This window comes from Schistocerca piceifrons, chromosome 9, assembly GCF_021461385.2.
Source record: "Schistocerca piceifrons isolate TAMUIC-IGC-003096 chromosome 9, iqSchPice1.1, whole genome shotgun sequence".
Taxonomy (NCBI): Eukaryota; Metazoa; Arthropoda; class Insecta; order Orthoptera; family Acrididae; genus Schistocerca; species Schistocerca piceifrons.
Window position 1 is genome coordinate 130,044,134 of NC_060146.1, and position 27,988 is coordinate 130,072,121.

The 27,988-nt window shown below is 40.7% G+C and overlaps 1 protein-coding gene across 1 annotated transcript; it reads left to right on the forward strand.

The window, feature by feature from the left end:
- The first annotated feature begins 49 nt into the window (after positions 1 to 49).
- LOC124716934 (protein Dr1) lies at positions 50 to 27,985 on the forward strand. Its single transcript, XM_047243512.1, has 4 exons — positions 50 to 206; positions 10,138 to 10,380; positions 25,111 to 25,274; positions 27,138 to 27,985. The coding sequence occupies exons 2-4, from the start codon at positions 10,146 to 10,148 to the stop codon at positions 27,252 to 27,254; spliced, it is 516 nt and encodes a 171-aa protein (XP_047099468.1). The 5' UTR covers positions 50 to 206; positions 10,138 to 10,145; the 3' UTR covers positions 27,255 to 27,985.
- Positions 27,986 to 27,988: the final 3 nt, after the last annotated feature.

The following is a 27,988-nucleotide window of genomic DNA, read 5'->3' on the forward strand; positions in this document are numbered from 1 at the left end:
GAAGCAGCAGAAAGTAAACGCAAAATACATCGTATCTTTGGTACAGTGCATAGTGTTCTCTTTGGCCGAAGCTCAATGCGCAACATTAAAGCACTATGATCATAGATAGTTAACACATTTTAAATAAAAGACTGTAGCAAATCAAGCTGTTAGACGTTAGTGTGTTAGTGTTTGTGACGTAATATTAGAGAAGAGTGGAACAACAGGTAATGTTTTCTTACAAATATTTACTGTTTCAGACATATAAACGAAGCTTTTATTGGACATTTATAATACTTTCTCTCTTATGTCAGCAGTGTTGCTCAAAGGGTTTCCTAAAAAATTTTCTTTCTGCGATTTATTTATTTTGTTTGAGTTCTCAACTTTTTGTGCGTACTTACAAGAAGTGGATGGTACACGACCCATGTTTTTAACACTCACAACGATTTTAACATGCATAAGTTAAATGTGATTCTCGATGTTGTGTTGTTGTACTTTTTTCTTTATTTGCTTGACAGTTAGGCAGATAAATAAGTTTTGGTATTTACGACATGAGTCAATATTTTACACCATCTCTATAGCAAACAGCTAGTACAAGTAATTTCACGAGACCAGGTAACAGGAGTAGCCCGTAGATTATTTGCTGTTCATATAGGAAATTATCCTGGGCGTTTAAGAGAAGAGTGAGTGAGTGAGAGTGTGTGTGTGTGTGTGTGTGTGTGTGTGTGTGTGTGCTATTGCCGTCTGTTTCAGCTACCAGAGAACCACGGTTTTCCAATTAAAAATCAGATCAAGAGTTGTTTGCTTATCATAGCGCCAACAGTTCTACAGTGCAATTATATGGAATGAGCCTGAAATACCGCAGCATTGAGATGAGATGAACTGTTTTTACAGTCGCTTCTTAAATGAGGTACAAATGTACTTTGTGCATTAAGAATAATCGCTTTTGTATTTCATCAATCAGATTGAGAAAAAAAAATTTGAACTTCAAATGCCTCTCACCCCCTTCATTCCACTCTGTTTACTAGCCCTTTTTTTTTTCCACAATCGGTTTTCTTTTTCTTGTGTATCTTGAAGAGATGAATAGTTTTCCAAAACTCTTCAAATACCAGGATTTAATAAAGTGAGCTGGCAATGTTGTTAGGATGGAGCCACATTGAAATCTTCAATCATCCATAGGGATTTGTGTTTTCTATGAGTTCTCTGTATTATTAAAGGCAAATGACTGAATTGTGATGTCGGAAAAAGATAGTGTTGATTTCCTTTGCCATCTTTGTTCAGTCTGAATTTGTAGCCTGTGATTACCTTGTTGTCAATAGGATGCTGAACCAAATCTTCTTTCTTATCTGGTATTATGTTACCAAATCAGTTAAATCATAGATTCTGAAAGAAATGGTTGCCTTCTGGTACAAATTATAAATTTCAATGATATTTTCGCCATAAATTCCCTCTTTTTGCCATCAGTTCTTCCAAATTTGTTATCCATCATTTAAGCACACCCGAGAACCCTGAAACCAGACTTTGGACACACTGAATTCAGTTTTGTGTAACTCGGTTATTTGTATTGCTCCTGCTGAAATAACTCTGTCAGAATCCATCAGTTTAACTGTAAGATATGAATTTGTTTCTGTATTTGAAGGTAGTGTTATTAACTACTTTGCTCAAAAGTTTTTCTGTAGTAGATATTTCTCCAAGACATATTTGTTAAAGAGGCCCTTCATCTAATGTGTTTGATTTTAAAATCTTTACATGAAATCTGTGCTTAGTTTTTCATTAGCAGCAGTCATACTTACTTTCTGCTCAAGAGATAAGTGTTTGAATTGTTATCTTACATTATAAACATTTGTTAACAGTAAAAGGATTAACTTTTGCAATCATTAAAATAAATATTTTTGTGAGATCATTGTCTGCTTTGATAATTATTGATATAATATTATCTCTTGTCACTATTTACTGCGTACACAAGCAGAATGTAATTTGGAGCCAAAGTTACATATTGGACCCCCGCCCCAGAACCTTGGTTGTGGTCACTGTCTGATCTTTTGTGTATTGTGTATTGAAGATGACAGTTTGGTTATGAGTTGTTAACTTTTACATAATTTGGCAGTATGTTGTCACTCTCTACTGTGTGGATGACACACTAATAGCAAGATTCAAAAGAGTAACAGTTTTTGTTAGATGTTTGATACCCATCCTCCCCCCCCCCCCCCCCCCACCTTTCCCTCGCCTTCAGCTCATGGTCTAGTGGCTAGCGTTGGTGCCTCTGGATCATGGGATTCTGGGTTCGGTTCCAGGCCAGGTTTGGATTTTCTCTGCCCAGGCGCTGGGTGTTTGTGTTGTCCTCATCCTCTCACCACCATCATCATCATTTGTGACAGTGGCTGGATTGGACTGTGTAAAAATTGGGACTTCGTATGGGCACTGTTGACGCCCCACAAACACAGCATCATCACCACCCCCCCTTCTCTCTCGTCCTCTTACGCTTGACGCTGTTATGTTGTGGTTTTCAGTCCAGAGACTGGTTTGATCAGCTCTGCATGCTACTCTATTCTGTGCAAGCTTCTTCATCTCCAAGTAACTGCAGCACACAGCATCGTTTTGAATCTGCTTTGTGTATTCATCTCTTGGTCCCCCTCCCCCTTTGACTCGCCACTCTTAGGGGGGGTTCGTACTTGGCTACCATGGAGCCCCATTCTTCGCAGCAATTTTTCCCTTCTGTGCTGCGTGTCTATCCTCTTGCTATTCTTTTTCCCCTTCTTTGGGGAATATGTCTGGGGTATTCTTGGGAATGTTCTGCATTCTGTTGCTGATGTGCGAACAATCTCACCTTTGTTTTTCACTCCCTTTTCCTTTCTTTGTTTCCCTTCTCCTCTTGTTCCTGTGCTTCAGCGTTTGAGGATCCTCTTTTCTTTCTTCTTCCTCCCTGTGGGCTCCTGAAGGCTGGCCCACATGCCTGACACGTAACAGCTGATTGGGTAACGTGTAATTCCCAGCCCCATGTCGGACAGGTAGGGTTCGCGCATACCCCCTGGTACAGGCCAGGCCCAGGGAGGGGTGATTGTCTAAGCTGTAACCTTTCCAAATTGCCGGTTGGCCCCTCCGTCAGGTGTTCAGGATGTGTGACCTGAGGTGTGACAAATAACCTAAGGCGGGTGCGCCCTCTTATGAAGGGGGCCTCCAGTTGTAAGGAGTGTGCAATCAGAGACACTGGCAATCGTGGGGGATTTCCTCTGCGATGAGTCAATCATCTTCCCACTCAACTTCTACAAAATGTAAACCCAACGAGGCTAATGATTCACCGTGTAATGATAAAGGTACATTCCTCCTTATTGCCCACCTACACTCTCCTTTTTCACCTATGACAGAGTGGTGCTTGTGTCCAAGCTCAAAGCAGGCTATGAAATTATCAGCGTCCGGCCATACATTTCAAACCCGCTGCGCTGCTTCCAGTGTAATTGTTTTAACCACACTAGAACGTCTTGTTGACACCCAGCCACTTGTCACCTGTGGTAGAGATGTGCATGAGGGCGATTGTCCTCCTCCTCCTCCTCGCAATTGTCCTTCTCCTCCTCCCCACTGTATCAACTGTAATGGCAGCCATGCTGCCTCCTCTCAGGGCTGTTTAACAGATCTGGGTAAAGGAAAATGTGCCTTATTCAGTTGCTCCCAAGTTAGTGGGTAGTCACAAACCCCGTGTTCTTGCGTCTGGTGCCTACAGTTCTGTTCTTGTTACCCCTTGATCCATGAAGGACATAGCCACGCAGACTTGCAACCTCCAATTCAGCTCTGAGGCCATGAAGCTGCCCAGTGTCAAGGTAGCATTGCCGTCCCACCGTCCAGCTGTGCAACAAGCCGTCGATCACTCCCCTCAAGGGGCGAAACCACCAGCTACACAACCGGTTGGTCGGAAAGTACAGAAGGAGTACTCCTATGAAGACATCCTCTGTCCATGCAGCCAAACAACACCCAGAAAGGCTCGAAAAAGTCCTCCAAAGGCAAACGGTCTTTTTCTTCGCCACCTCAACGATCCTCTTCGATGGTGTTGGCACATGATACCTTTGCTCGGCCAGCCTCCGTGTCACCGCTGCGCACCAACAACCGTTTTCGGCATTTGACTCTACAGACCGACCGCCCAAGCAAGCTGATGCTTTAGTGTCTCTTACCCAGCTGTCACCTGCCAGCCGCCAAGGTGATACCCACGTATCTTCATCATGATTCTCCTCCAATGAAATGTTTGTGGCCTTTGGTCCCACTAAGAGGAATTACGGCTGCTTTTAACATCACAGCATCCCCTTGTACTCTGCCTTCAGGAAACGAAATTGCACCCTCATTACCGTTTTGAGCTTTCACATTTCTTACTGATTTGTTTTGACCTTTCCCCTGGGGTTGGCATTTCCTCTCATGGAGGTGTTATGCTGCTCGTACAGGTTGACATGCATAGTTAACCCATCTCGCTGACTACCAATCGTCAAGCTGTGGCAGTTTGCCTTTTCTTTCCTTCCCCACCTGACTTTTTCCCTCTGTACTATATATGTCCCTCTCATTTGCTGTCACCTGGCAGACTTCCTTCAACTAACTGGGCAGCTACCTCCCCCTTTTTGTTACTCGATGACTTTAATGCACATCATCCCCTTTGGGGCTCTCCCAGAACCTGTCACAGAGGTGCCCTCCTGGCTGACCTTCTTAACCACCTTAATCTCTTCTGCCTTAACACTGGAGCACCCACTTCCTTTTCTGACTCCTCACACACCTCTTCCCATTTGGACCGATCCTTCTGCACTGCCCAGCTTGCCCACCGTCTTGAGTGGCTCATTCTTTCTGATACCTACTCGAGCGACCATTTCCCGTGTGCTATCCGTTTGCTGACCCCCTAGCCCATCTGCATACACAAAATGGCAGCTTTCTGGTGCTGACTGGCAGCTTTACTCCTCCCCTGCAACCTTCGAAGAAAAAGATTTCCCCAGTTGTGATGACCAGGTTGAATATCTCACAAAACATTAACCTTACTGCTGCAGAATGTTCCATTCCTCGCACTTCCTCTCTGCCACGTTATGTCCCGGTCCCTTAGTGGACTGAGGCATGTTGTGACACAATTCACGCACGTAGACGTGCTCTCCATGTTTTTATCCACCACCCTACACTGGCAAACCACATTCATTATAAACAGATGCGTGCAAAGTGTTGTCGCATTCTTCAGTATAGCTAAAGAGCTAGCTGGATTTCATTCACTAGTTTGTTTAACAGTTCCACGCATTGCTCTGTCGTGTTTGCCAACCTCCGACAGCTCTCTGGAACCAAGATTCATTCCCCAATTTCCAGCCTGACAGTCACTGATGATGTCATCATGGACCCTATTGCTGTCTCCAACACCTTGGGCTGCCATTTTGCGGAAGTTTTGAGCTCTTCCCACAATTACCCTACCTTCCTCCACCAAACGAGTGGAGGAGGCGAGGGCGTTACCCCTCTCTTCTCCGAATTGTGAGTGCTACAGTGCCCTTTTTACTATGAGGGAGCTAGATCATGCTCTCAGTTCATCCCGATCCTCCACCCCAGGACCAGACACCATCCTCATTCAGATGTTGCAGCACCTTTCTCTTGCGAGCAAGCACTTTCTGCTTAACATCATACCCATACCTAAGCCCGGTAAGGACAAAAATCTTCCTTCTAGCTACCGCCCCACCTTTCTTACCAGTTGCGTTTGCAAGGTGACAGAACATACGATTCATGCCCAGCTGGTGTGGTGGCTTGAGTCTCGCAATTTACTGATGAATGCACAGTGCGGATTTAGAGTGTAGCATTCTGCTGTTGACCATCTTGTTACTTTGTCCACCCATGTCGTGAATGGTTTTCTGCAGAAATCCCAGACTGGGGCTGTGTTTTTCGGTTTGGAGACGGCCTAAGACACCTGCTGGAGAATTGGTATCCTCTGTACTCTTTACACATGGTGCTTCCGTGGGTGCCTGCCCTGTTTTCTTTGGGCAGTTTTAAAAGACCGAGTTTCCACGGCACGTGTAGTTTTTGCCTTGTCAGACACCTTTATCTAGGAAAATGGTGTGCCTCAGGGTTCCGTGCTGATCATCGTCCTCTTTGCTATCGCTATTAACCCTATAATTGCCTGTCTCCCACTAGGTGTCTCTGGCTCTCTTTTTGTAGACTATTTTGACATCTATTACAGTTCTCCACAGACCTGTCTCATAGACCTGAGTGGCATCTTCAGCGCTGTCTTGATCATCTTTACTCCTGGAGCATCGACAATGGCTTTTGCTTTTCCCCTGACAAAACCATCTTTATCAATTTCTGGCAGCACAAATGGTTTCTCCCACCATCTCTACATCTTGGGTCTGTTGCCCTTCCGTTCGTTGAAGCCACGAAATTTCTGGGGCTCATGCTTGATAGGAAGCTCTCTTGGTCCTCCCATGTGTCTTACCTGACAGCCTGCTGTTTGTGATCCCTCAATCTCCTATGTGTCCTCAATGGTACTTCCTGGGGTGCCAATTGAACCACTCTCCTTCATTTGTACTGATCCCTTGTCTGTTCGAAACTAGGCTATGGGTGCTTTGTTTACGCATCTATGCACCCATCCCTCTTAAACTGCCCAACACTATGCACCATCATGGCATCTGTTCGGCCGCAGGCGCCTTTTACACCAGCCTGGTTGAGAATCTGTATGCTGAAGCTGCTGAACTACCACTGTCCTACTGCTGTGACTTTCTCCAAAGCAGGTATGCATGCCGTTTGTCTGCCATGCATGGCCACCCATCCTATGCCGCCTTCTGTGATGATTCCACAGAATACATCTGGCGACACAGCCTTTCCAATTGTGTCCTCTGCTCAGACTCATTTAGTGCCCTCCAAAGTCTATGTGCGCTGTACACTGCTCATCCCTTAGTGCAGCGGGTCCAGGAAAACTGTCACTTGCTCACTCTTCATGGAGCCAGTGTCTGCTGATGTTGCTGCCATCCTCGTACCTTAACCCCACAAGTACCTGTGTTCCCTCTGATGATCTCTGCATTGCCGTCTGTCAAGTGGTAGTGTCCCTTTGGCATCTCCAGTGGTCCTCCTTTCACTGGAACAAGCTTCGGCTTATTAAGCAGCTCCCAGCACCTTTGACAACCTCCTCTCGGTCCTCCCACTGGGAGGAGATTATTTTAACTCAGCTGCATATTGAGCACTGCCTTTTTACCCATTGTCATTTGCTAAGTGGTGCTACCCCACCACTTTTTACACATTGCACCCAACTTTTTACTGTCTGCCACTTCCTGCTGCAACGCCCCTTTTTTTATGTTCCAGCTTGGGTTTGCCATCTGATTTATCAGCTGTTTTAGCGAATGACGCGCAAGCTGTCGACCGCGTTTCACTTTTTATCTGCTGAAGCTATATGGCAAAGGCCATTTAATTTTTAGTTTTGGACCTCCATTTCTGTATTGTTTTTTTTTTCCCGTGTGCCTGTTTTTAGCTGTCTCCTATTCTGTCCATTGGGACTGACGTTTAGTTGTTTAACTCCTATCTGTGCTCATCTTCTTTAGTTTTGACTTGGGCACGTATGACCCCATTTTTTTGTGCCCTAAAACAAAACAAACAAATACATATCTTGGTATCCCTCTACAATTTGTACCCTCCATGCTTCCCTCCAATACTAACTTGGTGATCTCTTGATGCCTCAGAACATGTCCTACCAACCGATCCCCTCTTCTAGTCTAAGTTGTGCCACAAATTCCTCTTCTCCCCGGTTCTGTTCAGTACCTCCTCATTAGTTATGTGATCCACCCATCCAATCTTGAGCATTCTTTTGTAGCACCAAATTTCAGAAGTTTCTATTCTCTTCTTGTCCAAACTATTTATCATCCATGTTTTACTTTCTACAGTCCGTACAACTACTTTCAGAAAAGACTTCCTGACACTTAAATCTATGCTCGATGTCAATAAATTTCTCTTCTTCAGAAACACTTTTCTTGCAATTGCCAGTCTGCATTTTATATCCTCTCTACTTTGACAATCATCAGTTATTTTGCTCCCTAAATAGCAAAACTCATCTACTACTAATTTCGTAATCTAATTCCCTCCGCATCACCTGATTTAATTCGACTATATTCCATTATCCTCGTTTTACATTTGAGATATTCATCTTATATCCTCCTCTCAAGACACTGTCCATTCTGTCCAACTGCTCTTCCAGGTCTTTCGCTGTCTCTGACAGAATTACAGTGTCATCGGCAAACTTCAAAGTTTTTATTTCTTCTCCATGGATTTTAATCCCTACTCCAATTTTTTTTGTTTGTTTCCTTCACTACTTGTTCAATATACAGATTGAATAACATCAGGGATAGGCTACAACCCTGTCTCGCTCCCTTCCCAACCACCGCTTCCCTTTCATGCCCTTCGACTCTTGTAACTGCCATCTGTTTTCTGTACAAATTGTAAATAGGTTTTCACTCCCTGTATTTGGCCCCTGCCACCTTCAGAATTTGAAAGAGAATATTCCTGTCAACATCGTCAAAAGCTTTCTCCGATTCTACAAATGCTAGAAACGTAGGTTTGTCTTTCCTTAATCTATCTTATAAGATAAGTCGTAGGGTCACTATTTCCTCACATGTTCCAACATTTCTACGAAATCCAAACTGATCTTGCCCAAAGTTGGCTTCTACAGGTTTTTCCATTCGTCTGTAAAGAATTCGTTTCAGTATTCTTGATGCTATGCATTGGAAAATCGTAAGTTCTTAGATTCTTGATCGCTACTCATATGTTTACACTCTCAGTCCAACATTATTTAAACTATAATCATTCAGTACACTTTTACTTTACTTTTAAAATATTTACCTTTCATTAATCAAGAACCCTGTATTTTTTGGTGATGCTGTCTGAGTTAGTGTATGTGTTTGTTTGATACACTACACATGAATCTATAGGCTTTTAATACTTTCTACAGTTGCTGGCTCCTCCAGTTTTACTTTTATTAGTGGTCAACCAGCCTAAGTATTTGAGACCTGTGTCTTGTTGTTGGATAAAAATCACAGTTGAAAATTATTTTGTAGCATGACTGTTAGTGTTGTTTTAATGAATTTAAATGAAGGCTTATGTTATTTTCCAACCTCACTTGTCATTGATTTATGGGAGCTAATAACCTAGATGTTGAGTGTTCCCAGAACCAGACAGTAACGTCATTCGTGCTTTAGGCGTGTTTGTACTGGACAGACATTCTTTGCAAGTACATAGAAGGTAGTTCAGCATTCTGCATTTTGTGTGCTACTCACCTTGTTCTGTGCAACAGTTTGATAGTTAAGTGTAGACTATATAAACAATTTTGAAAAATGCCAAAAGTGACTCGGTACGTCCAAGTAAGAATTGTTGCTCACACTTACTAAAAGCAACAGTGAAGATGGTTCTGCCATTAGACTGCATCAAAGATAGGATCTTTTCTGTATCACAAAGATACCATCGGGCAGATTATTAGTGGCTCACCTACAAACTTGTATGATAAGTAACATGTAATACTTCATAAATTGAAACACATAGGAATACTAAAATAAGAAAAAATATATATGGATCTGTTACTTAAATGGTACACAACTCAAATTTTAAAAAAGGGTGGGAAATAGATAAATTATTTCATTGCATTTCGTGCACTCATTTAGTAACACATTAATTCCATATACAATATGCTCCCATCGTGTGGTTTTTGCAGTGCAGAACACATACATTGTGCAGTCAGCATGTCCTGTCTAGAGGATTTTGTGGTCTCATAGCATTCTATTCACAGTTTTACATTACGAAAACAGTGTGTATCATAATTAATGGAGTAAATGCATACAGTTGAAAACACAAGATACTGGAAGCAAGAGAGTCATAGTAAACATGAGCTCTAAAATGCATACCTTAATAACTGTGAACACATCTTCATATTCACTACTGTGAAACATGTCTCTTCTTCTGAAAGAAGGTGCTCGTAGTTCTGATGGTATGCATTTTAGAACTCATGTTTACAGACTTTTTTCCTCTAGAATTGTGTACTTTCGGCTGAGTGCATTTATGACATTGATTATGAAACACCCTTTATATCTGCTTTGTTGTGTAATTTCATGAGTTATTTAACACTAACTGTTTGTTTTGTTAACGGAGATGTCACAAAGGTGTGACTAAGTATCTTTAACCCTGTTTCAGTGTGACAAATGGCCTCCTGTGGATCAGTACTCGGTTCGGCAGAGGATGATGAGCTGACCTTGCCTCGAGCATCCGTCAATAAAATCATCAAGGAAATACTGCCCAATGTCCGTGTGGCAAACGAGGTCCGGGAACTGATCTTACATTGCTGCCGTGAGTTTATACACCTGTTGTCATCTGAAGCAAACGAAATATGTAATCAGCGACAAAAGAAGACCATCAATGCTGAGCACGTGTTACAAGGTGAGATTGCTAACATCACAAGACATTTGCTTAGCAAGCTACAGTGGAAACCCCCTTTTATACCTCTCAAAATACTTTAAAAAAAGTGTAAAATGTGGGAAATAACATTTTAAGCTATAAAAGTTATGTATAGGATACCCTTTTTCACGCACTGTGTGTGATAGGTGTACATAATAGGCATCAAAATACTTAGCAGGGACTTGCTGAACTGATAACTGTCTGGGAAGTAGAAACATTTGACTCAGTTTCATAGTCCATAATCTCTGTTTTTGGAAAGCCTACAGCTACCATTCATTATTTAAAAAATTAAACACTGCACCGTTTATGTATTTTTTCGTGTTTTTATAAGCACGACATATTTCGAGAAGTTTTTCTTGTTGTCAAGTGCATATATTGACATAAGTATTCTGTGTGGTGTTGGAGTATGTGTTGTTCTGTGTCTCTTGCACTGTAGTACTTTTGAGGTTATCAGGTACTGTGCTGCCTCATTTATATAGAAAACTGCCCACACGGAAACTATCACTTATGTTTTTTGTTTGCGTAAATACTGCACTTGACAACAGAAATAAATTCTCGTAACACATTTTGCTGAGCATGAAAAAATATGTAATTGGCACCAGATTTATTGGAGCTCACAATCCTTGCAAGGCAGCATGGTATCTGATTAATTAACATAGAGCAAGAAGAAAATTCATGCAGTCCAGATGAATTTAATGAATATTTTATAGACATAGAAGAAAGCACAATAGGTGAAATTCCTGACTTTGGAACAGATTCAGCAATTGCTGTGAAATTTAAAAATAAATGCAGGATGGTAGTGTGGAAGAGTGTGTATCCAAAAACACAATAAAAATGATAGAAGACCAAAAACACTCAGGGAGCCCTGATATTTACGGTATGTCCTATGCTTACTTATGGTATGTCCTGTACCATTTTAAAAACCATAGTCTGCGAGATTGGTCAACCACTGTCAGTAATAATAAATAAATGCCTACATGCCAGGGAATTTTCAGGCTTCTTGAAAGGAGCACACGCAATACTAGTTAATAAAGAAGGTAATCTACATGAAGTGTCAAGATACAGGCCTATATTTATAGTATATATGGTGAAGGAGTCCATAATGAAAGATCACCTGTTAACTTATTTTGAAAGAAATAACATTTTTCGGAAGCGCAAGTTAACAACAACATCAGAATTTGACTTAGTTAGATATATGTCAGGGTTTTGAAGACAGGGGGTCTATAACACTGGTGCTCTGTGACCTTAGTAAGGCATTTGATTGGATCCCACGTAAGGCCCTGCTCAGGAAGCTGAAATCAAATGGTATTGGGGAAGCTGTTCTACAAACTCCCTTCCTAAATAACAGACGACAGATTGTATCAGTGTAAGAAGCCGAATCAGGTGAAAAGAAGTTAAAACATGGTGTGCCATAGGGATCGGTAATAGGCCCTGTTCTTAATTTTCATTAATGACGTAGGCTCCAAGGGGCACACCTTGCAGTTTGCACATGACACAACTTTGTTCTCAAGAGGGGGAAAATGTACTTCAAGCCGTTCATCAAGTAGGAGTCCTATTTGGTGAAGCCAAAGTCAGGTTCATCATGAACAAAATGAAAATTAATGAAGACAAAACGCGGAGGATTATATGCATCCTAAGTGTTACTGGAGCACTGGGTCACATAGCAGCTGTTAAGCTTCTGGGTTTTTTCATTGATACGAAGTTAACCTGGCAACAGCACACTAAACATGTATGTTCCAAACTCTAACAAGTCCCATACCTCTTGAGGAAACTAAAAAGTGTTATACCACGCCAGTAGCTATTAACAGTATACTATGCAATGTTCCACAGTCACATCAGCTACAGGCTGTTACTGTGGGCCCATTCTGCAGGCTGTAAGAGTGTGGGTTTTTTAAAAAGCTATGAGGATCATTACCTCGAGCAAAAATACTGACCATTGCAAATCAGTTTTTTCCATATTAAGAGTTCTGGCTGTTTTTCAGCCAATATATTTTCAACTGCCTTGTTCATACAAAGACAGATCATAAAACTTACAGAAATAGAAATGAAGTTTATCTACACAGAACTCACTATAAAGACAGTATAGACGGACCAAGATGATGTTTAACTAAGATGCAAAACAAATTGCTAATGTGAAAGTATGCTTTCCCGCCGTATACAGCTGGCGAAGTGTTCTCGGGCTTCCAGCCGGGTGGCGGTGTCTTCAAACTGCGACGTTTCGACGAGTGACATACTCATCACCTTCTGGCGAAGTGCCGAGACTTTGCGGATGCCGGTCTCTTTATACCTGCGGTGTGCCCCCCACCACCTGGTCCAGAGGAGCCGGCGGGCGGGGTGGAGGGGGAAGCGGGTGTGCCGTTCGTGTCCAGAGGAGCTGGCGGACGGGGTGGAGGGGGAAGCGGGTGCGCCGTTCGTGTCTCCGTCAGAGCATTCTGATCGCGTCTCGTGAGCTGGACGGTTCTTGGTGCATTCCTGGCGTATTGCGGCTAATGCTGGATTTCAGGCCGCGCTCAGTTGATAGCCTTCGTCCCTGTTCACAAGATTCTCGTGGACCCGTATTTCTATTGATTCTTTAATGACGCTATCCCAATTGATTTCGAAAACACCAGGGTGCTGTGCCGAGCCGGGAGCACCCCGCCCGCTGGCTCCTCTGGACCCAGCCTCCCGCGGCCAGATGGTGGGGGGCACACCGCAGGTATAAAAAGACCGGAATCCGCAAAGTCTCGGCACTTTGCCAGAACATGATGAGTATGTCACTCGTTGAAACGTCGCAGTTGGAAGACCCCGCCACCCAGCTGGAAGCCCGAGAACTCTTCGCCAACAAATTGCTAATGGTGTCCCTAAAATTATGTAATGCTCTACCTAAGGATAATCAGCCATTTCCAATCAAACAATTTAGGAGTAAAATTTTGTGCACACTAAAAGAAAAATCTTTGTACAATATAGACAAATGCTTGTCTGGTGATAGAACAGTGTCTACCTGAACTGCAACTTGCTGCCAATGAGAACTGCTGCTTTACTACATGATTATGTTATTATTGTAATGTATATTGTAATCTAGTCCTTAAATATGTTCTATAGTGCGCACTTCAGTATCGTAGGTGAAATTCCATTTTTTATTAATTTCAGTGTGGTTATGCCATTGTAAAATTGACTCAGTCTGTCCAGCCATGACAAATAACTGCTAATAAACCTAAAACATTTAAGCAATGGAAAGAGAGTGAAAGTGTTAACTAGTGCTAGAAGTGGCCAAATGATGAAATATGTTAAATATGGTTCAACAGAGGTGTCATGACTATTAAAACAATCATAAAACTAAGCATACAAAGTAGGGACAGTTTTGGAAATAGTTGTGATTGCTCGTGATATCTTTAGTTGAAACGTAATTACTCCAATCAGCCACCAGGCTGAGTAGAGCTTGGCAATGTGGCACAAATTGTTCACTTTTACCCATTTACAGGTTCAAATATGCTGTGTAGAGCACCTGGTGCCAAGAAACGTAACAATGCAATGTTTGTAATCACTGCTTGATGGTCAACATCATGCGAGCATCGTTTTACAACAGTTTTTTCTCCATGAATATTTTCCATAAATTGTTGATGCAAAATTGGGTGCGAGTTAACATTGTGGACATAGCATATTTGTTGGGAGCAATAAAGAAAATCTTGTAAACGGCAGGAAAACATTAGTTAAGGGGATTGTAAAAGTGGAGTTATACTGCATTTTGCTTTAGTGTTTAAGAGATATTCAGGGGGGGTTGCGAAAACTATATAGTATTTAAAGTTTAATCTAAACTGTCTGTGAAGACAGTGCAAAACCTGTATTGTGCTGTCATTCTGTGGCTATAATGACCTACTCTTCCTTTCTAATCTTCCCTAACTTCACTCACTGAAGCTCCATTACGTTTTGAAAACTAGAATGGTATTGTGTATTTTTACGTGTGTGGAGCAATCCGTACCAAGTGATCCAGCACTGGTTGCTTGACTATCTCAGAAAAATTGATATTTACTGGGTGCATTCCTCATACTCAGTAGACACAAAAATATTTTTAAAAAAAAAATTTAGAAACGGCAGCCATTTTTGTTTTAAGCTGCTAGGGTGCTTTAGCATTTACAAGCATCTGCGGTTTTTTAAATTACTTGGTAATGGTTGCCCCAGACCTTTCAAACTAGAAGTATTTCGTTCAGTACACATTGAACAATATATGAAAACCATTACCACCTAGTGAATGTATTCATTAATATTTTTAATGGGTAAAAGTTATTGGTCACAAATTAAAAAACAACTGTTTTTGAACAGTGTTTTTACAAATAAAGAGTAAATTCTTAGCCTAAATATTTTTTGTGCTATTACACTACACAGTATAATTACTTGTTATAACACAGTTATAGAGTATCAGTGGTGAGAAGCTTACACTTAAAAAAAGATACTCTATTTTTTTAAAAAGAATATTTTTTAAATTTTTTGTACTTTGGCCTGCAGTATCTTCGTTAGGGGACCAGATAAAAATCTGAAAATTACACACTTAATAGACCTTTGATTTCAAACTTCAGTATAAATTTCAATTTTTAGATTCAATCGGAAGTTACAAAAAAAATTACCAATATGAGTAACAAATACATTTCTTAATATATACAGTATGTGGACTAATGGATATAGTGCATTGGTTCCAAAATTTAAACATACACTATGTGATCAAAAGTATCAGGACACCTGGCTGAAAATGATGTACAAGTTCATGACACCCTCCATCGATAATGCTGGAATTCAGTATGGTGTTGGCTCACACTTAGCTTTGATTACAGCTTCCACTCTCACAGGCACACATTCAATCTGGTGCTGGAAGATTCCTTGGGGAATGGCAGCTCATTCTTCAATGAGTGCTGCACTGAGGAGTGGTGTTGATGTCGGTCGGTGAGATCTGGCATGAAGTCGGTGTTCAGAAACATCCCAAAGGTGTTCTGTAGGATTCAGGTCAGGAATCTGTGCAGACCAGTCCATTACAGGGATGTTCTTATCATGTAACCACTCCGCCCCAGGCCGTGCATTATGAACAGGTGCTCAATCATGTTGAAAGATGCAATCACCATCTCCGAATTGCTCTTCGACAGTGGGAAGCAAGAAGGTGCTTAAATCATTAAAGTAGGCCTGTGCTGTGATAGTGCCATGCAAAACAAGGGGTGCAAGCCCCCTCCATGAAACACATGACCACACTGTAATACCACCGCACCATATTTTACTGTTGGCACTACACACACTGGCAGATGATGTTCACCGGGCATTCACCATACCCGCACCCTGCCATCGGATCGCCACATTGTGCACCATGATGTGTGTGTGTGATCATTTTTGTAATAGAACACAAATGGATAAACTGTGGCCTGTTTGTTTACCAAGTGGTGCCCTTGTACTTCATCTTGAACAACAAAGGAGTAGTTTTTCAGAAAATTCAGCTAGACCTAAGCATTCATCAACTGCCAAGATTCATATTCCCCACCCCCCTAGAAATTTACCATGACCTTTGGAAATAAAATGATAAATTTTAGGTTTTGGAGGTTAGCTATCAACACTTAAAAAAAAACTCTTCTTCTGATTTTGTAATTGTCACCACTTCCATTATTCTTGAGTCATCCGATGTTTGTATTCTGTGTCATTAGGCATTGAATCATTGTCTTCTCATTCTTCCAACATGTTGAGTGCAGCTTGTTTGCCTAAACTGTCTTGACATTTTCCAATAATCATACAATTGTAATTGTCAGTATTGAAAACCAGACTTTCCAAAAGGTGTTTATAGTCAACTCTAAGATTGGCCCCATCTATCAACAACTTCGCATCCTGGTGATATAAACAAATGCAAACATTATGGATGCCAGACGCCCCTGCCACAATACACCATTTCGGTCTCAACTCGCAACATTTTCATGTTCAAATTTTAATGCCAGGATTTTCTTTTTTGAATTCAGTAAATAGTTCATTTAAATTATGCAGTATTAACCTTTTTTTGTCTTCTGAACCTTAGTACCATTTTCTTTCACGGAAACAGTCTTCTTTGGCAGACATCGAACAACTGTTGTTGTTATCTTCATAAAACCTAATAACTTTTTCAATTGTGTTTTCATCTAAGAAATTAAATACATTTTTCTTTTGTAATGCAAGTAAAATTCCCTGTTCTTTTACTAACTGCCCTGTTAATTGAACCAAACGTTCTGGCACATTAAATTCACCATTAACTTTTGCTTGACTCCAAGAATTTGGTAGTAAACTGATAATCTTAACATTAAATTCTTCGTTTCAGATACAGCACTTAGTTTTTAGCTTGTCTATCAAACCATCATACTCGGCCAGAGAATTATTAGAACTTCAATCTGGTCTAGTGCAACTTTTGTTTTGAAATGAAACTTCCAACTTTTTAGTTACGACTTTCTCAGTTTTTGCATTCAGTGCAAAAAGTCTTTTTTTTTTTCTTCTTCTCTTGGTTTTCTCATTTTACTAGAAAGATAGGATTTCACAAGCTAAATCCACTTTTTTTTATAGTTTCTTTATCTGGATTATCATGATCCCTTTCTTTGTTAATGTCAAATATCTTAGAATAATGATGAAATGTTATTCCTCTCAGACCTTTTGTCATAGGCTTCTTATGTTTCTTAAGAGCCCAAGCAAGACTGATCAAACAGGTGATAAATTTTCTTTAAGTACTTAATTTTATGATACTTGCAAGTTGAGTTAACCTCTCTGAGCGAACTCATAAATAAAAAATAAATAAAACTTCCTTCACTGTAATGTCTTTGGGAAACAGTCCATACACATTTATGCCAAGTTTGATTAATAAGAGCACCAATAGAACACTGAGACTCAGTTGTTAAACTGCACACTTAAAGAGCTCATTGTTAACTGAGTCAGAGTGAACAGATTGGTGGAAGGGGGAGGACAACACAAGACTTGTACAGGCTTGTCTGCGAGCCTATACAGACTCGCAGGTGCTGTCTGCTAGCCTGCTGAAACCTTCTAAGAGGATTGTTTCAACAAATAAGCACTTGATACTCTAATTTCATGATTTTTTTTCATATTTTTAAATTATAATTGATATACTTTATTCCATTAGGCCAGATATTTCAGATTTAAAGAAGTGTGTTTTTTACTTGTATTTGTAAATTTATTTTTTATTATTTTTTTTTTTATAACTTCCAATTGGATCTCAGTTGAAATTTATGCTGCAATTTGATATCATAAAGGTCTATTAAGTGTGTCATTTTCAGATATTTATCTGGTCCTCTTTCAAAGATATTGGAAGACAAGGAATGAATTTTTTGTGTGTATACAATTTGTATGAACTGATGTATACCTTGTATTTTACATATTGAGTTCCCTTTTCTGCATTATGTATATCCCCTTACATATTTTTGGCAGCTATGGCCATAATATTTTGGTATCAAACAGCAGTATTTACCAATAGGCTTGATGCAGAAGTGCCAGAATACAAATCGAGAAGTTTGGGATTTGCTCCTTGGTTGGTTTTAGGATCTTTTTCTGACATTCCCACATCTTCCATTTGTGGCAGTGCTCTGTGTTTGTGCAAAATCCTGAGTTAAACTACATTTCCCCTCATAACTGATTGCATAATCTGCTGCAGAAGTAATGAAGGCAGGGGAATACTACCTCAAACAGGACCATGACTGGCAAAATACATTAGTGTTCACTCCAACTTTTGGATTGGGGTCATCTTTACTGCACAAACCCAAATAGTTTACTTCAATTTCAGGCAAATTAATCCTCAGTAACAGTAGCAAGTCACATCTACATAGGTCATATATTTCACAACCCACTGTACTGCGCATGGTGGAAAGTACATCATGTCAGTATTACTGATTTTTCTGTCTTGTTGCATTTGCAAACTGAATGAGAGGAAAATTATTGTTGATATTTCTCTGTACATGCCCCAACTTCTCTTATTCTCATCATCCCTACACAAGAGACACGGTGGTGGCAGCATATGCTTGCTCAGTCTCCTTCAAATATTGGTTCTCTAAATTTACCTCGCACTGTTTTGTGGAAGTTGCTTATCTTTCTTCCACAGTTGCTCATTTAAATTTGCTGAGCATTAATCTTGAACTTCCATGCAGACTATGCAAGTCTGGTACAGTCCTTGTTTCTTTGAATTTGCGTGATGTCTGTTGTCATGCCTACTTGATAAGGACTCCCAAACACAGGATCAAAACTCTAGAACTAGCTGCTCTAATGTCTTGTAGGACATTTCCTTTACTTTTCCAAAACCATTTTGTCAAAATTTGTTTCCCATTTGCCATCCCAATAGTGATTTTACGTGGTCTTCTCATTTCACGTTGCTTTTTAGCATTACGCCTAAATACTTATACAATGTGACCTGCTCAAGATTTTCACCACTAATACTGTATGGTTCTTTTTCTTTGTTTTGGGCATTATGTTGCATACCCTGAGGTGACAGAAGTCAGGGGATAGGTACACAGATGGCAGTAGTGTCGCGTACACGAGGTATAAAAGGGCAGTGTATTGACAGAGCTGTCATTTGTACTCAGGTGATTCATGTGAAAAAGTGTCAATCATGATTATGGCCCCATGACAGGAATTAACAGACGTTGGATGCAGAATGGTTGTTGGAGCTAGCACATTTCAGAAATTGTTAGGGAATTAAATATTCTCAGATCAACAGCGTCAGAAGTATGCCAAGAATACCAAATTTCTGGTGTTACGTCTCACTGTGGATAATGCAGTGGCCAATGGCCTTTATTTAACAATTCAAAGGAGTAGCATTTTTGTTGATTGTCAGTGCTGACAGACAATCAACACACTGTGAAGTAACTGCATAAAGAAGTGGTGGGTGGTACAACTAACGTATCCGTTAGGACAGTACAGTGAAATTTGACATTAATGGACTACAGCAGCAGACAACTGATGCAAGTGCCTTTGATAGCAGCACGACATCACTTGCAGTGCCTTTCCTAGTCTCGTGGCCTTATTGGTTGTACCCTAGATGACTGGAAAACCAGCCAGGTCGAATGAGCCTTAATTTCAGTCGGTAAGAGCTGACGGTAGGGTTAGTGTAGCACAGACCCCACGAAGCTACGGACCCAAATTGTCAACAAGGCACTGTGTAAGGTTGTGGCGGTGGTTCCATAGTGGTGTGGGCTGTGTTTACATGGAATGGACTGGGTCTTCTGGTCCAGCTGAAACAATCATTGACTGGAAAAGGTTTGGCTACTTGGGAACCAGTTGCACCATTCGTGTACTTCATGTTCCCAAACAACAACGGAATTCTTATGGACGACAAATGGATGACAGCGTACCATGTCACTGAGCCACAGTTTGCATTCTGGACAATTTGAGTGAATGATTTGGCCATCCAGATTGCCCAACATGAAACCCATCAGACATTTATAGGACAGATTCAAGCAGTCAGTTTGTGCAGAAACTCCTGCACTGGCAACACTTTCACAATTATGGTCAGCTATAAAGGCAGCACGGCTCAATATTTCTGCAGGGGACTTCCCACGACTTGAGCCCTTGTCATGTCAAGTTACACGACACTCGGCAAAAGGAAGTCCGACACAATATTAGGAGATATGTGACTTTTGTCACATCAGTGTAGAACTATATTTAAAGACAGCTGTATGGAGTGCTTTACATTCTTTCACCAAATGGAAATTTTATCATCCAATGATAACACTTTCTGTACACAATTGCACTGTCAGCGAATGATCTTTTTGTGATTATATGAAACTACAATTGTCCGGTCATAACTGTGGTTCTTTGATTGCTCTGGGAGATTGAACATATGCAATATTAGTTCACTTTATTACATGAATGAATAAAAAGAATTACTTAACTTGATACAATCTCTTGCCACTGAAGTGCTTGATAATTTACAACTGTCATCGACTATTCATGCATCACTTGATGCACTAGTTAACAAACTGATCTTGAAGTACAGAGTTCAAAATTTACAAAAGTACATGTCTATCTGAGACTTTAGTAACTCTTTAGTTCTACTTGATGATGTTGACTACTTCAGCTGAGGTCATGAATTGGGCAAAGTGCTTCCATGCTCGACTCTTTACTAACATCAATGTGAAAGTGCTGCTGTGCTGTGAGAGGGGCCTGTTGTCTGTGGCCTCCACCCTTCGTTATTGCAGATTGCAGTGACTCATCACTAATGTGCTGACCAAGGTGTGGCACCGCGATTGTTGGGTGATATCACAGAATCGGATGCTGCTGCGGATTCTATCTGATAAATTCTTTATGTATAGTGAGTATGTTAGAGGCCTTATTACTCTGTCTGAGTGAAACAATATGGGATTGTGTGTCAACTTTGATGCAATCACTTGTGTTTATTTAATTCCCCAAGCTAATTTCAATTATATACTGCTGTCTTTAGAGGATTTATTTCTTCTGAAATGTGAAAATCAACATCATTAATTAAATCTTTAAAAGAAGATGTGATTACTGTTTTATCCTAGTTTACTTTACATTTCTTGCATATTTTTATGTTGTTTTTCAGCATACAGCTTGTCTGCAAAGATATGAGTGGCTGTCAGTAACAAATGTGTTACTGTGAACTTAAAAAGGTCTATGGAAAATGGTGCCACCCAATATAACGTACTGGATTCCTTCAAATATTCCTCGAGCCAATTGCATATTTGCAAAGATACTCTGTATCTTCAAATCTCTGTCAGCTGCCAACAATGTCTTTCCCTGAAACTGAAGCTGAGGCAGTGAAACTCGCTTAACCTGTTTTGTCCAGTGTCAGGAGGAGGCAAACACAAACTTGTAGGAGTTATTCATCATTTGGCAGTTCAAACATATGGATAATGGTGGAAAATGGCAGCCAGGGACAGGAAAGGACACCAGGTGCACTCAGTGTGTATGCTTGGGGGTCTCATTCAACATGTTAAAGAGGCTATTCCAGCAGCCCTTGAGGGAACAAGATGCAACCAACTGCATATTGTAGTACACGTTGACCCAAATGATGCCCATCATCTGGGCTCTGAGGTCATTCTTGGATCATTCCAGCAACTGGCAGAGAAAGTTGAGAATACCAGCTTTCCACATGGAGTTTCAATGAAGTTCACAGTTTGCATCATTGTCCCCAGAACTGATTGTGGCTCTTTGGTTCTGAGTTGAGTGGAAGGACTCAATCAGAGACTTCAAAAGTTCTGTGACAAGCTAGACTCGACCTCCTGGACTTGCACCATAGGTTTGAGAACTGTAGAGTCCCCCTAAATGGGTCAGTTGTGCACTACACATCAGAGGCTGCAACTCAGGTAGCTGACTGTGCGTAGGCACAGCCGACTTCCTTCCCTAATCCGACGAGACCGATGAGCTCGCTGTTTGGTCTCTTCCCCCAAACAACCCAACCCCTGACTGTGCGTGGGGTACACACAACGTTTTTTTAGATTGAGCGACTATCCATCCAATCCACATAATGATAGCTGTAGCAAACCCGTAAGTATCAGTGTAAGATCGAAAGAAATCCCTTTCAAAGATGCAACTATTAAAACAATAATGGTATTGCCATAGCATTCACAACAAAATGTCAGAGTTTGAAGTGTTCGTGAGAAGCAGTGAAGCTCACATAATACTAGGTACAGAAACCTGGTTGAAACCTGAAATTGATAGCAGTGAGATTTTTGAGGAAAAGAGGCGAAAGGACAGCCAAATGGGAACTGGAGGTGATGTATTTGTTTCAGTAGACAAAAAACTCAGATCCATCGTGGTAGAAATTGAAGTTGTGTGAGATTGTTTGGGCAAGACTTCGTATCAAGGGTGAGCACAAAATGAGTGATACTGTAATCATCAGTGGAGACTTTAATCGTCCAACAATTAACTGGGAAAATTACAGTTTAGTTAGAAGTGAGTGTGATAAGACACCCTTCGAAACTTTACCAAATACCATCTCTGAAAAGTACCTAGTACAGATAGTTTAGGAACCCCACTCATGGTGGAAAGGTATTGGATCTAATGGCAGCAAATAGACCTGACCTCTTTCAGAATGTCCACATCCAAACTGGTAGCTCTATGAGGAACTCGAAACTTTCAGCAAAAGGCAGGAGCATGTAGGGCTCAAATTTAAAAGAATAGTTGACCACACACTGCATAGATATGTATCCAGTAGAACATTTCATAATGGGAAGAAACCTCCATGGTATACAGTCACTGTAAAAAATCTTATAAACAAACAGAGATTATTGCTTAATAGGTGTAAAACAAAGTGTAGGGCTATAGATAGAGAAATCCTGAATGAAAAGCATTTGGCTGTCAAGAGAGCAATGTGTGATGCCTTCAATGTCTACCATAGCAGAATATTGTCAAGTTATGTTTCACAGAACCCAAAGAAACTCTGGTCGTATGTGAAGGCTGTTAGTGGCACCAAAGTTAGTGTACAGTCCCAAGTGTATGAGATGGGAATGGAGGGTAGCAAAGCAAAAGCTGAAATTGGTAACTCCATTTTTAAGTGTTTCTTCAGGAGAATTGCCCCAATTTAATCCTTGTACCACTGAAGAGATGAATAACATAAGTATTAGCGTCAGTGGTGTTGAGAAACAGCTGAAATCATTAAAATTGAGCAAAACTCCAGGGTCATATGGAATCTGTCAGGTTCTATACAGAATTTCCGGATGAGTTAGCCCTTCTTGTAGCTATAATCTATTGTCAATTCCTCAAACAAAAGCCTGTGCCCAGTTATTGGAAAAAGGCAGAGGTCACACTGCCCTACAAGAAGAGTAGAAGAAGTGATCCACAAAACTGCTGTCAAAGATCCTTGACATTGATTTGTTGTAGATTCTTAGAACATATTCTGAGCTCAAACATAACGAGTTATCTTGAACAGAACTACCTGCTCAATGCCAATCAAAAACATCGATTATGTGAAACCTAACTTGCACTTTCTTCACATCACATACTGAAAGCTTTGGATCAAGGCACTCACGTAGGTACAATATTTCTTGAGTTCTGAAAAGCATTTGACTCAGTACCACATCTTCACTTATTGTGAGTATGATCATATGGAATCTCAACTGTAATTTGTGACTGGATTGAGGACTTTTTGGCAGGGAGGATGCAGCATGTTATCTTGGATGGAGAGTCATCGTCACATCTAGAAGTAACTGTGGGTGTGCCTTAGGGAAGTGTGTTGGAACCCTTGCTGTTCATGTTGTACATTAATGATCTTCCAGAGAATATTAACAATAAAATCAGGCTTTCTGCAGATGGTGCAGTTATTCATAATTAAGTAATAACTGAAAGAAGCTGCATAAGTATTCAGTCAGATCTTGATAAAATTTCGAAGTGGTGCAAAGATTGGCAACTTCCTTTGGATGTTCAAAAATGCAAAATGTGCACTTCACAAGATGAAAAACCAATGTGACTGTAATATCACTGAGTCACTGCTGGAATTGACCAACTCGTACAAATACTTGGGTGTGACACTTTGTAGGGATATGAAATGGAATGATCACATAGATTTAGTTGTGGGTAAAGCAGGTGGTAGACTTCAGTTTATTGGTAGAATGCAATCAATCTGGAAAGAAGACTAGAGACTGCTTGCAAGTCACTCGTGCAACCGGTTCTAGAATACTACTCAAGTGAGGGGGACCCATACCAGATAGTGTTGTAACCGCTACCGTTCCGGTCGCGGGGTGGCTGAGAAAACGTGGCGGGACCAAACGGAGAGCGGCCTGCGAACAAACGAATGGAAAGGACGGCCACAAAACAACGATGGAGAGAGACCGTACGACAACAACACGCAAGAAGCAATGGAGTGACAGAGACAACCAAACGAATCCAAGACGTCGACTAGTAATGAAAGCAGAGAACTATAAACGTGCTGTCAGTTGTCGAGATGATGTGTGAAGACTGACGCAACGATTAGACACGCTGGCTGAGCGAGAGGCAGGCCCTTAAATACTCTATCGGGGCTGCCGCTATTGGCCGCTGGAACCACTTGTTCCACTGTGGCGCCCTCACACTAAATGCGGGCCAGGATGCGCGCGCCACCACAGCTTACAGTGCAATGGTGCAGAGACCTCTAGGGGTCTTTGATGTCCATGACGTCTGGCGGGGACTCAACTTCTGCAGCGCGCGGTTCCAGGTCTAGGACTACAGGGTTTTGGACGTATATAGAGAAGAGCAGCTTGTATAGTCACAGGTTTGTTTAATCCATGGGAGAGTGCACAGAGATACTGGAGGAACTGCAGACTCCTGAAGACAGATGTAGACATGAACTATCCTGAGAAAGTCTATTAACAAAGTTTCAAGAACCAGCTTTAAATAATGATTCTAGGAATACAGTACAACCCCCTGCATATCGATCACATAGGGACTGTGAAGATAAGATTAGAATAATTACTACACATACACAGAGGCAGTCAGTCAGTCATTCTTCCCACACTCCATACAAGAATGTAGAAGCAGTACAGCATTGGACGTCTTTTGTAAATGAGGAAAATGGAATCTAGCTTTGTGCCTGCAGTTAATGTTTGATTTATTGTTAGACTTAAACTTCAGAAAGGGCGAAATCAACAAATTTCTATATGCAGTTTATCTTCTTCTGCAATACCCTTCTACTTCTCATGGTAACCAAATAGTGGAGAAAAACGCCTATAGAAATATTGGACAATTTAGTTGGTGAGTACAAAGCTTGCCATACGTGACTTCATAGTTTTGCACTTCGACCATTTTCAGCACTGGATCGACTGGGGTTTGGCGACTACAGGGCAGAAGCGGAGGAGGTTCTGAAAGACTGCAAGGCTGTTGCAGCTAAGAGGCGGCGTCAGAGCACTCGCCTGGAGCACCTCGGCATACCGGAGGAGGAACTGTTGCGGCAACAGCAGGAACTTTTTGCAAAGGTAAGAAAATATCTGAACTTTTCATTAGTAAATTTTCAGTCTCTTAAAGAAGCTGATAAGCCACTTTTCAGTTCAGAGTAGTTCCCAGTATTCAGAACTTGAAAAGTGATGTTTTTGTCAGCAGCCACCACTGCTTTCTGCAAGTGTTGTTAAATTTATAGATAGTGAGAAGGAGAGAGGACTGACAGTTAAGGTGATGGACTGTCCAAAGAAAAATATTAATTTTGAAAAGTCAATAGTGGCATGATAGTGAGCAGGGTGGGATTAAACTATGCACCCTGGAGGAGGAGGAGGAGGAGGAGGAAGAAGATGAACAGAAAGAACAAAAGTGTAGTTAGTGAAAAGCCTATTGACACTATTGATAAGTGTTATTGGGCAGCAAATTTCTGCTATGTTATGAGCAGTATAAAGAAATACCAATTTGTAAAAATTTCACAGTGGCTACAGTGCACTGATGGTGTCAAAGGCCCTTGCACTGCATGCTGATGTTGGTAATTTGTCGATGTTGGTCATGGCCAATCTGGTGATAAATATGATACCCAGTGAGAATTACGTTTTTTTAAGAAGATGGGAATTGATTATATTCGTTTTCGATATGGAGAGCTCCAGAATAACTTTCAGTGATGTGGTTATTATAAGTTTTAAGATTGGCTACTAATTTTCATATTTCTTTGGTGACTCGTAAAAGATAGATGTCCTGACACAATGGTTAGTAGCAAAGCCTGAGAATTAGACTGGAATGTGGCAACAAATGTGAGTGGAAGGAGAATAGGTGAGCTGAAACTTATCTCTAGCGTAAGCCAAGGCCTAGGGAAGGTTTGAATGTGCTAATTTGCTTGCAAGTTGGCAAAGCTTATGAATCTCAATCTCCATACAAAAATAAGATTGCTGTAATAGATTGACATGTAGTATAGTCAGAGATGCACATTTGTGTTTTTCTATATTATTTTTGATTTTGATGTAAATTCCAAAAATGTGGTTAAACTCTAACTAGATAGAACAAAAGACTAGTTAACTTTACTTATGAGCCATAGGAAATTATGACTGAGCATTCTGTCTGTCTCCTGACAACTGACTCAAGAGTTTTTATATTCATTGTCTATTGTTTAACAAGTGAGTTGTTGCCAACATCAGCCATGAACACCAGAAGTGCACTTTTACCCTTTACAGCTTTTGTCACATGCAACTGGGCTTCAACACTAGCGGACTCTGCAAACTAAATTCCATATACATAATTTTTTCTTAAAGTGTCACAATAAGTGAGTCGTCCTATTCAAAGGAGATGAGTGTAAAAAAAAGCGTTTCACATTAAACATTTATTTTTTTAAAAAAGCATCAAAATTGTAGTGTCATTAGTTCATGTGAAATGTGCAATTGCGCAAACATACTCTGAGTAAATGTTGTCTCAGTAATAGTGTTTGAAGAGTATTGTCAGAGAAAGAGAGCTGCATCGGCATGCAGGCACATAGTGTGTAACTGTGCTCAGCTTGTAAGAATTAAGGAAAGGGGCAAGTGTGCTGGTCAGTATGGATTAGGCTTTTGGCATTTTAAAAATTGGTCTGGTTCCCACATCCTGCCTCAGATACATAATGTGCAGACACTTCGAACAACGATGTCACTTAGGTGCAGTCAGGAGGACTGCACAGATTCCTCTCCGGGAGGCTGGCAGTAATTATAAAATGCCTTTGGGAATGGAGTACCCCTAATTACGGAAATTTGTGGGTGAGTGAATGAATAAATTTATGCTATTTGAAGCTGCCCAGTGTGTGTTCTAAGAGTCTGTTAACCCAAACAATAACCATTTTTGCAGAAAATGCTTAACTCTGTTTGTCCTTTAGTAATAGTCTAACTTTCCTTTGACAGGCACGTGAAGAACAGGTAGCAGCCGAACAGGCACAATGGCAACATTTCCAAGCTGCTGTGCAATTGGCGACAATGCAACAGCAGCAACAGGATGATGATCTGGATGAGGACTACTGAGAGCACACCGTTGATACTATCTGTAACAGTTACCGGGCTGCCGGCTCGCATCGTTTGGAAGAAGTACAACCGTATCTAATGTAACTGGGAAGTGGAATGAATAGTATATCTCTGCAATTAACAATAAAAATGTTAAGCTTGACGAGCCTGTTATATATTAATTGCTTACGCCCTGCTGTAAATTGTAAAACTGGGCTTCTTATGAATTTGTGTTTTGCAGTGTTTTTTGCTGTCCTTATACCTCAGCCTACACCATACTTCCAGTGAAGAGATTCCTGTCTTGCTCTGCATTTGTTTGCTAGAATGAGTAATTTTCCCTCTCTTGCTGTGCCTTAGTGCCAGCAAAAAGGATTTTACCTTTAAGTGCATACAACAAGCATTAATATTGTGGTGGTTAACTGCCACAGGTCACTGTACTGTTAATTAAAAAACAAAGATAATTCTCCAAAGAGGAAAAACATTTCAAAGTACTGAGCCATTCCTCCATATATTACAAATTTTGTTATCTGATACTGCCTGGTATCAGTTCAAGAGCAGTGTCTATATTTCTTGCTTAAATTTGTAATATGAGTGATTCCTATAATATTTTTTTGCTACAGTGACATATCATCACTGTATGCTTACAATTGCTCAAGATACAATTTTTCTATGTGCCACAGCTCTCAGGTTTATTGGTATATTTTTGATTACTGAATATGCTCATATGATGAATAAAGCTACGATGAAAGTAATAT

Excerpts from the sequence above, each read along its gene's own strand:
- LOC124716934 (XM_047243512.1), top strand. The coding sequence starts at position 10,146 with ATGGCCTCCTGTGGATCAGTACTCGGTTCGGCAGAGGATGATGAGCTG. Across the intron at positions 10,381-25,110 it reads TGCTGAGCACGTGTTACAAG|CACTGGATCGACTGGGGTTT; the intron begins GTGAGATTGCTA and ends GACCATTTTCAG. Across the intron at positions 25,275-27,137 it reads AGCAGGAACTTTTTGCAAAG|GCACGTGAAGAACAGGTAGC; the intron begins GTAAGAAAATAT and ends TTCCTTTGACAG.